Raw genomic sequence first — 15,256 nt, 5'->3', positions numbered from 1 at the left:
TAAAACTAATTTAGAATATCATCACGTGTTCCTATGAATTCAATGAAAAACTCCAATGCGTTTCAATTCTTTTCATTTACTTCCATCCAAACATAATATTTAGATTTCCATGCATTTCATTTACTCCCATCCAAATACAATTTTGTCATTTACATTTAAAATGGGAGAAGGTGAAATGAATTCCATTTACAGGTTCCCAAATGACTCCTGAAAAGAATTTTAAAAAAATCTAATCAAAAGAATGCAATATATCACATATCACATGCATCTCTCTTTATTTGGAAACACCCTATTAAATAAATAGAAACGTATTAAAAAGAATAGAAATTTAATCTTACCCAAAAATATATGAACGGTTGAGATTCAAGGCACTACGTAAGCAGGAGTGTATATGGTAAATGAGTAAATGGCAGAAGCAACTCCGCAACAAAACAATATGGTCCCAAGCCACCCACATATGAATTTCAGGAAGAGCTTCCAATTCACATTCTGCAAACACCAGTTAAGGATCTCAAATGCTAGATACCACACTAAGAGAGTTTGTTGTGGAGATGGCATACGTGCAAGAGATCTGGACCTATCATCTGTTGGGCCATACCTTTAAATTTTACAACGGTCGAATAATCCTAGCCTCTAATTGTAGAAGCATTGCCCATTGAACCCCATTTGTTGCCTGGACGTTTCCTCAGAAGCCATCCAACGATGATCATTCGATCTGAGCAGTGTGGTATTTGGGATATGACCCATACACATCAATGAACGGTCTGGATCTCATGTGGAGGCCATTTGTATGGAGATACAATGCATGATAATTTAATTGAAAGAAGGTGAAAGGACTTACTCTTGGATCATCAGCAATCCCAACTCCAATCAGAGATCCAACGAAAGAGTGGGTACTCGAGACTGGGAGCTTCATCCTAGCCACTATAATGGTGGTGGCCACGGAGCAGAGCAGTGAGCTAAATCCTCTTGAATTGCTTACATACGTTAGCTTCCCACCAAGGCATTGGATCAACCGCCGACCACACAGCAAGAATCCCATCGACGCGCTGAATCCTCCGATGGCTCTAAACCACCAGACCACTTGAATGGGACCCTAAAACATCATAGGCATGATTTCAGTCCATGAATAGAGTTGGCAATGGCCGGGGTAGACTGCTTTGGATCAAATGGCTGGGTCCACATCGAGTTTTAACAACTTCTACTAGGACAAATTAACCACAGGCCCATCGTCAGGGGATGGACCTGGGTCAAAATTCAAGCATGGATGGCAATCGATCAGGTTGGTGCATTGGCCAATTGGCCCAACCAGCTTTTGAGATGGGGTTGGGCAAGCTAAATGGGGAGAAAGTCCCATTCAGGCGACAAAATGTGGCCCGTTTAAGTAAATGGGCCAGGCTTAGGTTGAAACCCAACCAACCCTACCCACCTATAAAGCTTGTCGATGGGCCAGCCTAGATGATCCCCCCCGCCCCCCGGGGAAAAAAAAAAAAGAAGCTAACTAATAGAAAATAAGGACAAACAGGTATGTTGTGTGTGTAAGGAATGCTCACACCATTTCTCATTAGAACTCATGAGAACATTTTGAGAACTAATCTCCCATGATATGAGCCCAAGATCGGAACCGTCCATCGTGAAGCAACACCCCATGAAACTTCCAGAGCTTAACTTTTACATTGATCCAAAACTTTGGTGGGCCATAGCAAAACAAAACAGTTTTCTCCCTTGATTTGCCTATTTTTATCATGATCCACCAAAGTTTTGAATCAAGGTAAAAGTTGGACGCTAGGGTTTCATGGGGTGCTGCATCACATGGACGGTTCAGATCTTATGCTCATATATCAGGAAATGAGTTTTCGAATTGGAATTTCACTGGGGTCAGGTCGGCCCACAGGGTAATGGGTTATACACGGCAGAATTCTTGCCATTTAATAAAACGTGTGAGGCTTGGGCTGACCTAACCTGAACCAAATACAGGTGAAAATGAGCCGGGTCGAGGGGTACCCTGACCCATCCATTTAAGAATCAAATCAGAATTTCGGTCCCAAACCCAAATCATTAAAATTCAAGTCATGTCCGGGTCACGCCCAAGTCAAAAATACCTAGGGTGGTGATTTTTGACTTGGACCCAGGTCAGGTCCAATGACTCATTTGCACACCTAGATCTGAACCTGACCATTGTCACCACTACCATCAAATAACGAGCTGGACTCGGATGCCGGACCCTAATCGTGCTGAGGCCTGGTCCATTGCCTCTCCTGATCATATAGAAATAAAATGAAGTGGGGCCCAAACTCACCAAATCTTCGCCGTTTCCAGAATAGTTTTTTCTGTGGCTGAATATATCAATAATAGCTTGATATGGACCCACTACCGCAGCTATCTCGTTCGCAGATTGAATGAGGCTGATCAAATTCATAGAAACATGATAAGTATATGGATACAGACGTATTCGAATGCCAAATGCACTACTAGATTTATAGCAACTTACGCGAAAATGCACGCAGCTAGAAGGTGTGGAAATCCCAACATATCTTCAATCTTCTCATCGAATTTTTCAGCCAGAGAATGTCGAATGAGCGTACGTTGACCGTACTCAATGCACTGTTCAAATACAAGCAAATACAAATACATAAACCTTTGTATTCATTCTATATTTATTGTGTAAAATGATGTATTCGGACGAGTTCTGCTAAATGCTAATCCTGCTAATCCCGCGCATTTAACTGCTGCCGCATTTGCTTGAGTTGATCCAAACCATCCATCGATATGGGGCATCAATATGGTGGGACCCACCTGATGGATGGCTCTTAATATTGGGAGTGGAAGCAATCTCATATCAAAATCAAACAAGCAATAGAGAACGAAAAATCTAACAAAACACAGAAAACACACGAGCTTTTATATTTATAAAAAAAAAAAAAAAAAATCTTTACCTGAAAAAATAATGACACAAAGTGTCGATGAATCCATTATAATTAGAAGAAGATTACAAGAAATATAACAACTTATAATAAAAATCCTAATTTTCCCTTAAAAGTCTTAATATTCTTGCTAAGCTCTCAAACTTCATTGACCCTAATTGTAATTAGGATAGTATTTACACTCCAATACAAAATTAGGAAATAAAACCCACACTTATTCAAACTTATGCATTCCGTTAATTAGACTGATGAAACCTTCGATCGAACTGATAGGAATCGACTCACATTCATCAGTCGAACCGAAATAATGTACAAAAGGTTATAGCATGCAATCATGCTGAGAATTTATCCACAAATTCAGTCAAACTGACAGAAGTCTTCCCTGCATTAAGATTAAAGGCACTCAATTAACACTTTAAAACATGACTTTGTATGCCTTTTATAGTTAAGTATAATTGCATGGCTTCTAATAGAGCTAATCAGTTGTACCATTCCAATGTATTTAGCTATCTTCCATAGATATAGGATTTAGTTTATAACAACTTCCTAGTTTGTAAGATCTTCAACCATTCTTAGTTATTTCCTTGGTGTATTTATATGATTGATTACTCAATAATAAATAATCAGTTTTGTTATTCTATCATGTTATCAGAGCAAAACTAGAGATAACAAATTCCAATATTTTTTTTCTTTCTTTCTACTCTCCTTTCTTTAATCTCGAACAGCCATGGCTAAGTCTTCACCCCCCATTCTCAACACCAATGAATCCCACAACACCCTTATCAGCATTAATGTTGCTGCCCAAACCCCTCTAAAACTCACTTCCAGCAATTACCTCTCATGGAAACTGCAATTTCAGACCCTTTTCATTGGCTATGATCTCTTAGGCCATATCGATGGCTCAAAACCATGTCCCTCAGCCACTCTCACACAAAATGACACAACCAAATCAAACCCAGCTCACACCATCCGGATCCGACAGGACCAATTAATCTTAAATGCCATCATTGACTCCATCTCCCACACTATCATACCATTCATTGCACAAGCCAAGACCGCTCGCGAAGCATGAACTATCTTAATCACCACTTATGCCAAGCCTTCTCATGGACACATCAAACAGGCCAAAAGCCAACTCAAGATGATCACCAAAGGCTCTGACAATGTCACAGCATTCCTACAATCCATAAAGGCAAAAGCTGATGAGCTTATCCTTATTGGAGCACCTCTAGATGTAGAAGATCTCACCAACAAAATCTTTGATGGACTTGGTGATGAATACAAAGAACTAACACGAGCTATCCAAGCCAGAGACACGCCTATAACCTTTGAGGAACTACATGAAAAATTGCTCAATTTTTAAGCTTTGGTGATCACCACAAAACTAGACCCTCTTCAGTTTCCTGCCACTGCTAATCCCACGAGCAGGAATCCAACAACTTGGCACTCACCTGCACCTTCAGGCACCAACAATCATTCATGGCGCCCCTCCAACAGCCACCAAAACAAGTATCCTACTACACAAAACAGCGGACAACTCACAACTCAAGGCATCCGCCCATCTCAACCATACCTAGGTCATTGCCAAATCTATAGAATACAAGGTCACACAGCAAAACGGTGTCCCTCATTTCAGCTAGTTCCAATTAACACATCCAACAGTACTTCCCCTGCTTTGAACAATCACTCTGCTACCCCATGGCAACCATGGGCTCATTATGCCACCAATACTCCCACTCATACATCTTGGCTCCTCGACAGTGGAGCCTTTCACCATGTTACAACATCTAATCTCTTCATCGTATAAGCCTTGTCCCGGCAAACTTGGGTCAGCTGCATGAATCCTTGTGCATTTAATTTACAAGGTGAAAGCAACCTTAAGGGGGACGTTTGGATGCACAATCATATTGAATTGCGATTATTAGTCTGGTGAATTGGTAGAATAAGCTTCACCTACAAACCCAAGTGTGGGGCCCACCAGGGTGTTTTCATGACATCCAATCCGTCCATCATGCACGCAGCGTAATTTTCTCCTTGTGCCCCCACATCACATGGAACAGTTGGGATGGAGAGGCCCACCATTATTTTGTTTGGGATCCACCATGTTTTTTATATGACATCCAATCCATTCAGAAGATGCACCCAACCAGGATAAATGGACATCCTCAAATTCAGTCCACTCCAAGACTCAAGTGGACCACAACACATCCAATCCATTCAGAAGATAAGCCCAACCAGGATGAATAGAGACACAAAAACTCAGGTGGGACACACCCAAATGAAAGATAATGCTAGAATCAAAGTTAGGAGAGAACTTACAGTTGAAAAGGTGGAAACTTTCATCTTTCTCCAGAACTTGGAGAAATTCTCCCTCTGCGGTGGCGGTGTTGTTCTGTCGATCCTCTGGAAATCTCTTGATTGAACAAGCTGGTTCGGCGTCAATTCAAGAAGCTGCTTGAAGGGAGCGGACTGTGACGAGGCCACAAATGAAGAAGGCATTGTTGGAGCTTGGTTGGGCTCCAGCATTATCGGCGGTGACGCGCAACTCCTCTCATCTTCTTCATAAACAGTATCAAGAACTCTCATTTCCATGTACTCTTTCAAAGCATCTTCGAAATTCTCTTCTTCATCTATTCTCTTGTTGGGGGACAGATCGAGGTTTTTAGCAGAATGGTGCTTACAAGATTCATTTCTTTTGTTGATGCTAGCTTTCTCTGCACTATCGAATCTTTTCCTAGCTAATGGAACCACCACAATCTGCGATCGAATGGTAAAATCAGAAAAAATCGACAATTAGTGCTAAAAATGCAGCTTTTTGGCTAAGCTTATGGTGCCTGCACTTACACATGGGTTCCACTTCACATGGGCTACCCACCCCATGTGTGTCCCCGCATCCCACAGGTTACCCCCACTCGAGCCCGGTGTGAAAACGCCCTTACATTACCAATGGAACATGTTTTTTGCACACGAGGATTTAGACCACCCATCAAGTGGGCCCCATTATAGATAGCACATGGCCTGAAGATCAAGCCCCTACAATGATCTTAACCACTTTATTCAATGAAAAATGACCACTGCCCATTTTTCGGGCTAGTTCCAATTGAGCTTTTACAATTGTCAGAGTGGCCCATTTTTTGGGAATGGCCCATCTATTTTGGGGCCTTCTAGATGAGCAGTCTACAACAAGTGGAATAACCTGCCACCATCCATGTGTCCCAAATCATCAAAGACATGTTAGTTAATTAAACAAATGTTACCACTGATAATAGAGCTGCAGTCAAGGTAGCTAATGAAACAGCAAGTATAGCCTCCCATCTTCCAATGTCTACAACAAGTGGAATAACCTGCCACCCATATAACACAACTCAATGCATATTGATCAAAAAACCCATTTTCTCCGAACTGATTTTTCTCATGGAAAAATATTTTTTTTTTATGAGAACATGTATAAGTTCAGCTTGCCACAAAGAACCTGAAACATGAGAAAGAAGCAGAGCAAGCCAGCTGATATTCCAAAGCAGATAGGCAGGAATATGAGGATTCTTTTCTCTGCATTTTCCTGGCGAAGAACGAAAACCTTCATGAACCCGAACAAGCAAAAGGCGATCAGGCCAGCGATTGGCGGAGCAACTATCCATTCGAGAATGATGCGAACGAAGCCTATACCATTGAAAATCTGGTTTTTATCCTGCATGAGATGATTAATTGGGCTTTTTTAAAATGTGATGATTCTAAGGAGAGTAGAAGTGGGAAATGTGTTTCTAATGAATGGTATAAATAAGGGGCATTTTATGTATAAATGGTATAAATAAGCATGCAAGTTTGCGAAGATGTAGGTGCAATTTGGGAATAAAAGGTACAAATTTGAGAAATGATGGGATTGCAAATTACAAACAAGTAACGAACTTTTCAATTGAATAGAATTTTGATTAGATGAGTCTCTTAGCATACCACAGAATATGGTGTAGAATTCCCAGTGTTTGCTATTATTTTAGGTTCTCTATTGTTGATGTCTCAAATCTTTCAGCAACAGTCTGTTGATGCTATCAATAGACTGTTCAATGCCATCGAGAGCTATTCGATGCCATCGACGGCTGCTCGATGCCATCACAAAAATCCAGGTTTCCCGAAAGGGTTTTTCCACGTTAAATTTGGAGTCATTTTGATTGGGCTTGGCTGTGCGATTGGAATACTCTGCTTGATTCATCTCCATGTGCTTCCGCTGTCCCCCAACATTCTTGACATCATGTGTGTTTGGATGCACTATTGAGGTGAATTGCAATTCATAATTATCGATATAATAAAGTCAGGAAAAAACCAACTTGAGGCTATCTTAGCATTCATGCTGGGGGTTAGGGGTTCCATAATGCAATTAGATCACTTTCAGGTTAAGACTTGAAAAGATGAAAATTGAAAGCACGATTCAAGAGCATTGGGCCATAGGTGACGCTTTCTTTATGAATGCTAGGAAATGAAATTAGAATTTGTCACTTCATTGCACAAAACTGAATCTTTGCAATTTAATTAAATTGTTCATCCCAAGGCAGCCTTAGTTTGCTATCTCATGGAATGTAGACGTATTTCATATTTCTAAATACCGTTATCAACAAGAGAGTGTTGAATTGATGAATTTTTCACAATTACATGTGCTGTGAAGTATAACATGTTTTCGATGTTTTGATAAATAGCATCCTTCCTTTAGACCCAAAAGAAGAATAGCATTGCCTTAAGTTTTTCGAAAAAAAAAAAAAAAACTTTTTTTCCAAACATGTTATTAATCTTGGATAGAAAAACTAACCAGGGTAAGCTTTTAGCAAAATCATTTTTAAAATGATAGTATTACTATCTCCAAAATCCTCAAAACTCTGACCCTAACTTAACATACTCTTCCCTCTCTTCTCCCGAACCCTAAGACTAACCCTACCCTCTCACAAAACCCTTACCCTAAGCCAAAAGGGACCTTTTTTTGTGTCAACAGTCAACTACACTGGTTATAACATAGTTTTTGTCATGTTTTGCCTACTTATGTTAACAACAGGTTGATTTTTCAACCAAAAATAGAAAATGGAAGATGGGTTATTTGGAAAATGCATAAAGGATGGTGTTATTTATCTTTGGGCTAAAAGGAAGGGTGTTATAAATCTAAACGCTTATATTTTTTTACAAATGTCTAAACCTAATAAAGAGATTCTTTTACATTAATTGTAAAATACCAATTTAAAAATATTAATTACTTGGACAGTTATCATTTTATTCAACCAAAGAAAAACATGGGACCCACTCAAATATCCCCATCAATATGGACCGTGGTGCATCCAAATGCGCCCTAAGCAGGTAAAAAATAAATAAATAGTGTTTTACCTTGTTTTTAATGGACAAGAAATCAACTCCTTTGGTAACAAGCATGGTTCCTAAGAGAGCACTCTGCATCGATTGTTGAGATGAAACCGGTAATTCCAAGAACGTCGCAAGAGTAAGCCAGATTACTATACAAAAGAGTGCATGATTAGTAGAATCAATTGAAGGGGTCCCATTGATTTTCATTAAGATGTGTTTGGATGGACTATTGAAATGTAACTAGTTCAATGAAGTGAAATTAACAGAATTGCAATTACCTTCCTTAGTATTAGGGTCTGTTTGGGTAGGGTATCCTGCATTATCAGGATAAGCCTACTCGCAATTTTGGGGTGCCCATGCCCTTCATGTCTGTTTCACCAAGCTGAAGTGGCTCTTTCCTCCTTATATATAGAGTTGTACATAAGCTGAACTGAGTCGAGCTTGGCCCAACTTAGCCAACAGGCTACCCCAGCTTGAACTCGGCTTGGCTCAGTCCTTGAGTCTGACTGGCCAGCTCATCTCGGCTTGGTCAGCAGCTCGAGCGGACCTTGAGCTAGATCTTTCAAGCTGAGTATGAGTTCGAGTTTGAACCTAGAGTTTAGGTTTTATGGTTATATATATATATATAAATATAAAATATGCACACACACAAAATATTTATATTAAGTGAACCCGATTCAAACCGAGTCAAGTTCCAAGACGAGTCGAGTCTAGCTCGGACTCGGCTCGGAATTCTTTTTAGCTCAAAAAATCAGCTCGGCTTGGCTCGGCTCGGCTCGAACTCACTTTCAAGCCAAGCCGAATCGAGCTTTTCCAAGTTGAGGCGAGCAAGTTAACCGAGCCTACTCAGTTCGTGTACAGCTCTATCAGCATAAATGCAATTTGTGGCGTTTTAAGTTTTTCTATAAAACATCAGCAGTTGTGTTTATACATCGCAAAGCGCCACTTTTGCATAATGAATAAGATGCCGAGGGCATAAGGCCTACCAAAAATCATGATTGAGCTCAATCACGATTTAATAGTCTCTACCCAAATGCTCCAAACTGCATTACATTGCTTTCTAGTTGAACTTGAAATGATTATAACTACAATTTCAACACGGTTCATCAGTGTCAATGCAGAGGAAGGTATTTACAACTTCGAAGATGCAGCACGTTCCGGTTGTGGACTGCAGTGGACCACCCATTGTAGATGGGCCTAATCCATCTACACGCAAACATGTATACCCAGCCACAAGTTACAACCTGGCACGTGTATGATACGTTCCGGCATTGCATCAAGTGGGCCCCACCTTGTTGATGACATGGCCCAAAAAAAACAATAATAATAAGTGGTTACAATCGGCAATGGTCCTCAATCAACATATGGGATGTGGAGAACCAGATTTTTGAGCCAGGTCATTTAGTTGGTGGGGCCCACCTGATGCACCGGCATTGGTGTCCCACATACGGACCAAACGATAGAATGGACGTTGTGATGATACATGTATTAAGGGAGGATTAGATGTGAGTACCTGATGTGATCAGAACGACTAGCAAACTCAACATCAAGAAACCTTCATTGGGTTGATTCTCTTCCAGGAACTGCCACAATATGCGGTCAGAAATGAGTAGATGTGAATGCGCCCATGATCTAAACAACAAAGTCCAGGCCCATCTTATTTTTAGGTAAACATTTAGGCCCAGACCTGGCCTCCATCAAAGGCCCCACTCACTTCCTAGATGTTTTCTGCTTGAGGCTTGCTAGAACCACAAGCGTGTATAAGGCAATTCATGTACAGATTGGCACACCGGCGTGAGATCCAAGCCGTCCATCACATGGATCCCACCATGTAAATCCCCTGTCTGGGAAATGAGTCTGGCTCTCTCATCAGGTGGGGCAAAACACTTGGAATAAGTAGATGGGTTAGAAAACTTGACTGAAGTTTTTCATCCGTCCGTTTCGTTGTAAATTACTAAACACCCGATGAGTTGATTGACCTAGGTTTCGTGCCGGAGTATCAAATCAATGGGAAACACCTGATGGAGGACTTTATCTCACTATGCGTAGATGCTGGCACATGTGTTGGCGTGTAGATGATCATCAAACACCTAGTTTTTTTTGTTTTTTTTGTTTTTTTTGTTTTTTTTTTTGTTTTAATCCTCATCCATGGAACCAAGAAAAGAAAACAATGTATGCTAGAGATGAAAGGACCAAAGCCAGGGAGATTTTGAACCACACATCTGCAAACATTGTATCAATGGTGCTGTTGCTTGCAAAGGTGGCCCCGGGCACATTGATCACACATGCCGCCATCGAAGCCTGAAAAAGTGTCAAAGCACCGGACCCCACCGATGTCGAAAACTGTCCAAGAATCAAAAGAAAATGTTACAATGTACATTGTTGGGTGGCCCACTAATCTAATTCAAATAGGCCTTTTTATGATCACTCAAAAGGGAAATGAAAATCTGATCCACATAAATCATAAAACACAAATGCATGCATGCACGTGAATCTCCCACATGCAATGTTAGTGTCACAAATGAAAGGGTCCTTGATCTTGCTCCGGTGGTAGACTCTCAGGAGTTTCAACACCAGGCCAAGAGTTCGAGTACCCACAGGTGGTGAAATCCCACTACTGCGTGAGTGTGTGGGAGAAAAAAAGTATCACAAATGACATTTCTAAAATTACAATATCCTGTCACAATAAAAAGAAAAAGAAATTGTATAAACCGGATTTGGAAGACTGTTGGCCCCAGTAGAGAATGCGGTAGCAAATGCAATGAAAGATCCGATGATGGGGATCCATCGGTAAGTATCCTCCCAATTTCTAACGATTCGGATGCTTAGATCAATTGGGATTTTTCCATTTTTGGTCGCCATGGTTGAATTGATCTAACTTGAATGAACGCTGGTTATGTTTTAGATTGGATTGATCGTTATTATCAACACACAACCTTGGTTTAATCTCCCTTTATGTGTAGGATGGTTTATATCATTTTGTTTGATTCCTGTTGGGAGTTGCTTTCTTGTCTTGATTTGATGTTTGGTCTTTTGACAAAGAAAGAGAATATGATGCCTGTCCTTACCCTCTTCATTTGTGCACTTAGTTACCCTCCTAGTGCTTTTCCAACCGTGGATATTGTGTGGCACTCTCAACTCACAACCCAAACCGTTGATTTAGCCTCCGGTGAATATTTGGCCCACGGCATGTTGCAGTCATGACGTACTAGGCTTGAACCTTCTTTCAGTGGACCACAGTAAAATCCTAACCATAGATTATATGGCTTTGTACATATCCGTTGAGGGTCTAATATTGCATATTAGACTCCAATTATTATTCTATTGTGGGAACATGATACTGTTTAATGGCTTATTTTAATCGTGTTTATAATGCAAGGTGTATTTAGGAGCCTGGACCGAAAAAGGGTACTAAAAGTGTGGATTTGAGGCTCATAAATCACTAAGGAATAGACTCCAAAGGACCGAGATCGAAAAATTTACATGCCCGAGATTCGAGAAAATCCAATAAGTCACGTTAAAGAGACATGAAAATCATCCAAAATACAAGATCACAGGGTTCCCACTATTCGATTGGCTTGAAACTTTATATATGGCCTGAGGACCATAAAATAACTGTATATATTGAATTTCAGCCATTGAATCCTTTTGAAATAGCCCAACAGTTAGATCAACAAACAAATCATCAAACTGGGGCCCACCTGATATCTGGATATGCTTCAATTTTGGTCTTAACCATTCAAATGAGGTGGAAAACGGATGGACGGATCAGATTTCTCACACGCATCAAACTGAGACTCAGTTTGCGTGAGTGAGAGTGCACACTGGCGGTGCACTCACATTGCACCGAGCCAACAAAGCAGTCAAACTGCGTTTGACCAAATTTCTGCCCGATACCATTCAAAAAACGGCAACTGCCGTGTTCTGCTGTCGCGAACGGAAGAACAGGGTTTCGCTGCCTGATCCCTGTGGGCCACCATATAGACGTGTCAGATCAATCCGATCCGTCCATTCGAACCGGACGGAGAATTTAACCAAGATATGGGTGATATTGATCTGGAACACGTTGGATAGTGGTCACCAGCTTCCTAAACGATAGAATCTTCGCCACACGATTAACCAGATGGGCCAAATCAACGGCATTCCAAATCAGTCCATGTCTGACTGAAATGACGGGACAAAGCTTATGGAAGGTGTGGATTTCTTCTCTGATACCGATCATGTGTCCCACCAAGCATCAGCACAAGAGCCCTTTTCGCAGCCTGCGCATCCCGAGAACAACAGCCACTGTTGGCTGTTGTGTGATCTTGATCAGCGTCGTAATGGTAATCCAAACCGTTCACCTGAAAGCCACGCAAAAACCGTCCGTAGGGACGTTCTCTCTTTACAAAAACGAGACGCTCCTGTGTGCGAATACTGGGCCCAATGCAGATCGGTTGCGTTTTGCTGCGTAAGGAAGGCTTCCGTACGAAGTTTCTCCACTCCAGCCGACCTCCTTGTTGCGTAAAGAGAGATTTTCCACCGATTATGCATGCAGCCAACCTCCATTAGCGTATAAAAGAAAGAGAAGAGAGAGGATAGGAATCCAAGCCTAGGACCTAGGGAAGAGAGAGAGAGAGAGAGTTTAGACTTTTTGTTTTCTTATTTTTTTCTTATTAATATTTGGATATTATCCTAATCATGTCAGGCTAAAACCTCTTAGCTAGGGCTAAGAGGTGAAGCTTGTGGTGTGATGGAAATGATTCTACAGCTTTGATTCATGTTACACTAAATTAATGTTTATTTTAATTTGATTATAAGGAATGCTTCTAATTTTTAATTGTTTGTTGTGACTGAAATTACAATAGATCTGCGATGGCTTTAACTATTTCCTTTCTATTATTTTGATTGTGAAGTTAGGAAGTCCTGTTGTTCACCATTGCCCATTAGACATGGTTGGATGATGGAATTCTTCCTAACATTCATATATCTTTCTGATTGGTTGTGGACTGATTTAATACTGTTGTTTACTTTATCTCATGGGCATGGTTTTGTGATGAAATCAACTCTAATTCTCATACATTTCATCTCTTTGAAAACTAGATCAAAGAAAGTTCAGGTTGAATTTTACCGATATATCTTCCAACTGGATGAAGATGAGACTCGAAGTCCAGTTGAGTTCATGAATCAAGCGTAGATCTCCCTGATCTCTACAAGTAGATCCTCTGAATCCCTAGTTTCCTACCTTTGAATTCTACAAGTTTTAGAGTAATACTTCACCATTATTCCCTCATATTTACTTGATTTAGATTTCATCTTATTCTAGTTTTAGTTCTAATTATTTTCAGATTACGTACAAGGTTCAGTCCTTGTGGATTCAACCTCGGTCTTACCGAATTTATTACTAAATCACAACCCTATACTTTGGGTGTGAATAAGTTGTTGGCGCTGTTGCCGGGGTTTGACAGTTATGCTTTTTTAAAATTGAGTAGTTTTAGAATTATGTTAAGATTAGAGTCTTCTAACTTTAGGTTTAAGTTTTTTCTGATTTTTAGAAACTAACCTAACTCTCTTGTTTTGTAGGATTCTAAGATAGAAACTTCTAATTTGATTTTTATTTAGGAACTTTGAATTTGGTAACTTCTTTCCAACTCTTTTCTTCATTCTTTCTAGATTTCTATTCCCTTTCTTTCTTTTAGTTTAGGTTAGCATCTGAATTGATAGCTACGAGTGTTTCATGCCCAAGTGGGTTCGTGATAACACTCGACATCTCTTGACTAAAGGAGGATTGGTTGAGGGATTGACTATCCATCGCAGGACTAGACACCGCTCGAGATTCCCAGAGTTAATTAAAGTGATGGCTACAAACCAACCTCTTCTACCCTAACCTAGGGTGGAGGACATCCACGATGAGAATGAGGTGCATCAAGCACCCCCGTCTCGTACTTTACGAGATTGTTTACAACCGACGAGGGTGAGTACTATTCACTCCCCAAGTATAGGGTTGTGATATAGTAATAAACTCGGTAAGACCGAGGTCGAATCCCAAGGGATTGAAACCTGTACGTAATCTGAAACTAAATAGAACTAGAATTAGACTAAGATGAAATCTAAATTGAATGAATTTGAGGGAATAATAGTGAAATATTAATCTTAAAACTTAAAGAATTCAGAGGTAGGAAACTAGGGATTCAGAGGATCCACTTGTAGAGATCAAGGAGATCTACGGTCGATTCATGAACTCAACTGAACTTCGAGTCCCATCTTCATCCAGTTGGAAGATATAACCTGAAAATCAATTCTTAACTTTATTTAATCTAGTTTTCAAGAGATCAGACGGATGTAAATTAGAATGGATTCCATCACAAAACCATGCCAATGAGACAAAGCAAACAACAGAATTAAACCAATTCACAGCCAATCGGAGTGATGTATGAATGTCAAGAAGAGTTCCGTCATCCAACCATGCCCAGGAGATGATGGTGAACAATAAGGTTCCCAAATTCATAAACCCTATAATGCCAAGAACATGCTCAAAGCTATTGCAGATCTATTGTAATTTCAATCACAACAAACCATTAAAAACTGAAAGCATTCCTATTAATCAAACTAAATCAACATCAACTTAGTCTAACATGAATCAAAGCCATAACATGAATCAAAACTATAAAATCGTTCCCATCACACCACAAGCTTCACCTCTTAGCCCTAGCTAAGAGGTTTAACCTGACATAATGCGGTTGGAACTCTCCAAAAACAAAAGAACACAAAAACAGCAACTACTCTCTATCTTCTCTCTCTCTTTCCCTTGCAATCGTCCAAGCCCAAACCGAGATTGGATTCCCCTTTTCTCTTTTCTTTCTTCCCTTTAAAACAGATGGAAGGTCGGTCGGATGGTGCATACGTACAAGGAGCAGTCCGTAGACAGCTAGCTGGAGACGTATTTTTATCTTTTTTCTTTAGAAACTGCCTCTGTTCTGCGTAGAGGAGAAACGCACAACTCCTTGCATTTGATC

General features: G+C 40.3%; 1 protein-coding gene across 1 annotated transcript; it reads right to left on the bottom strand.

Annotated features, from left to right (window-relative positions):
• Positions 1-363: 363 nt before the first annotated feature.
• On the bottom strand, positions 364-11,123 carry LOC131246932 (uncharacterized). Its single transcript, XM_058247394.1, has 11 exons — positions 10,974-11,123; positions 10,482-10,604; positions 9,775-9,844; positions 8,286-8,410; positions 6,397-6,612; positions 6,182-6,268; positions 5,244-5,681; positions 2,492-2,604; positions 2,300-2,405; positions 842-1,096; positions 364-489 (listed from the first exon to the last, which is right to left on the bottom strand). Exons 1-11 carry the CDS (start codon positions 11,121-11,123, stop codon positions 364-366), a joined length of 1,809 nt encoding a protein of 602 aa, XP_058103377.1.
• Positions 11,124-15,256: the final 4,133 nt, after the last annotated feature.

Source organism: Magnolia sinica, chromosome 5 (genome assembly GCF_029962835.1).
Source record: "Magnolia sinica isolate HGM2019 chromosome 5, MsV1, whole genome shotgun sequence".
Lineage (NCBI taxonomy): Eukaryota > Viridiplantae > Streptophyta > Magnoliopsida > Magnoliales > Magnoliaceae > Magnolia > Magnolia sinica.
Note: the sequence above shows the minus strand (reverse complement) of the source record. Positions and strands in the feature narration are given on the sequence as shown.

Bases quoted from the DNA above. Each gene is read 5' to 3' on its own strand.
- LOC131246932 (XM_058247394.1), bottom strand. From the start codon at position 11,123: ATGGCGACCAAAAATGGAAAAATCCCAATTGATCTAAGCATCCGAATC. The intron at 6,269-6,396 runs GTTCTTTGTGGC...TATGGGTGGCAG, and splicing joins GCTTCTTTCTCATGTTTCAG to GTTATTCCACTTGTTGTAGA. The intron at 2,605-5,243 runs GTAAGTTCTCTC...GTATTTGAACAG, and splicing joins AAGTTTCCACCTTTTCAACT to TGCATTGAGTACGGTCAACG.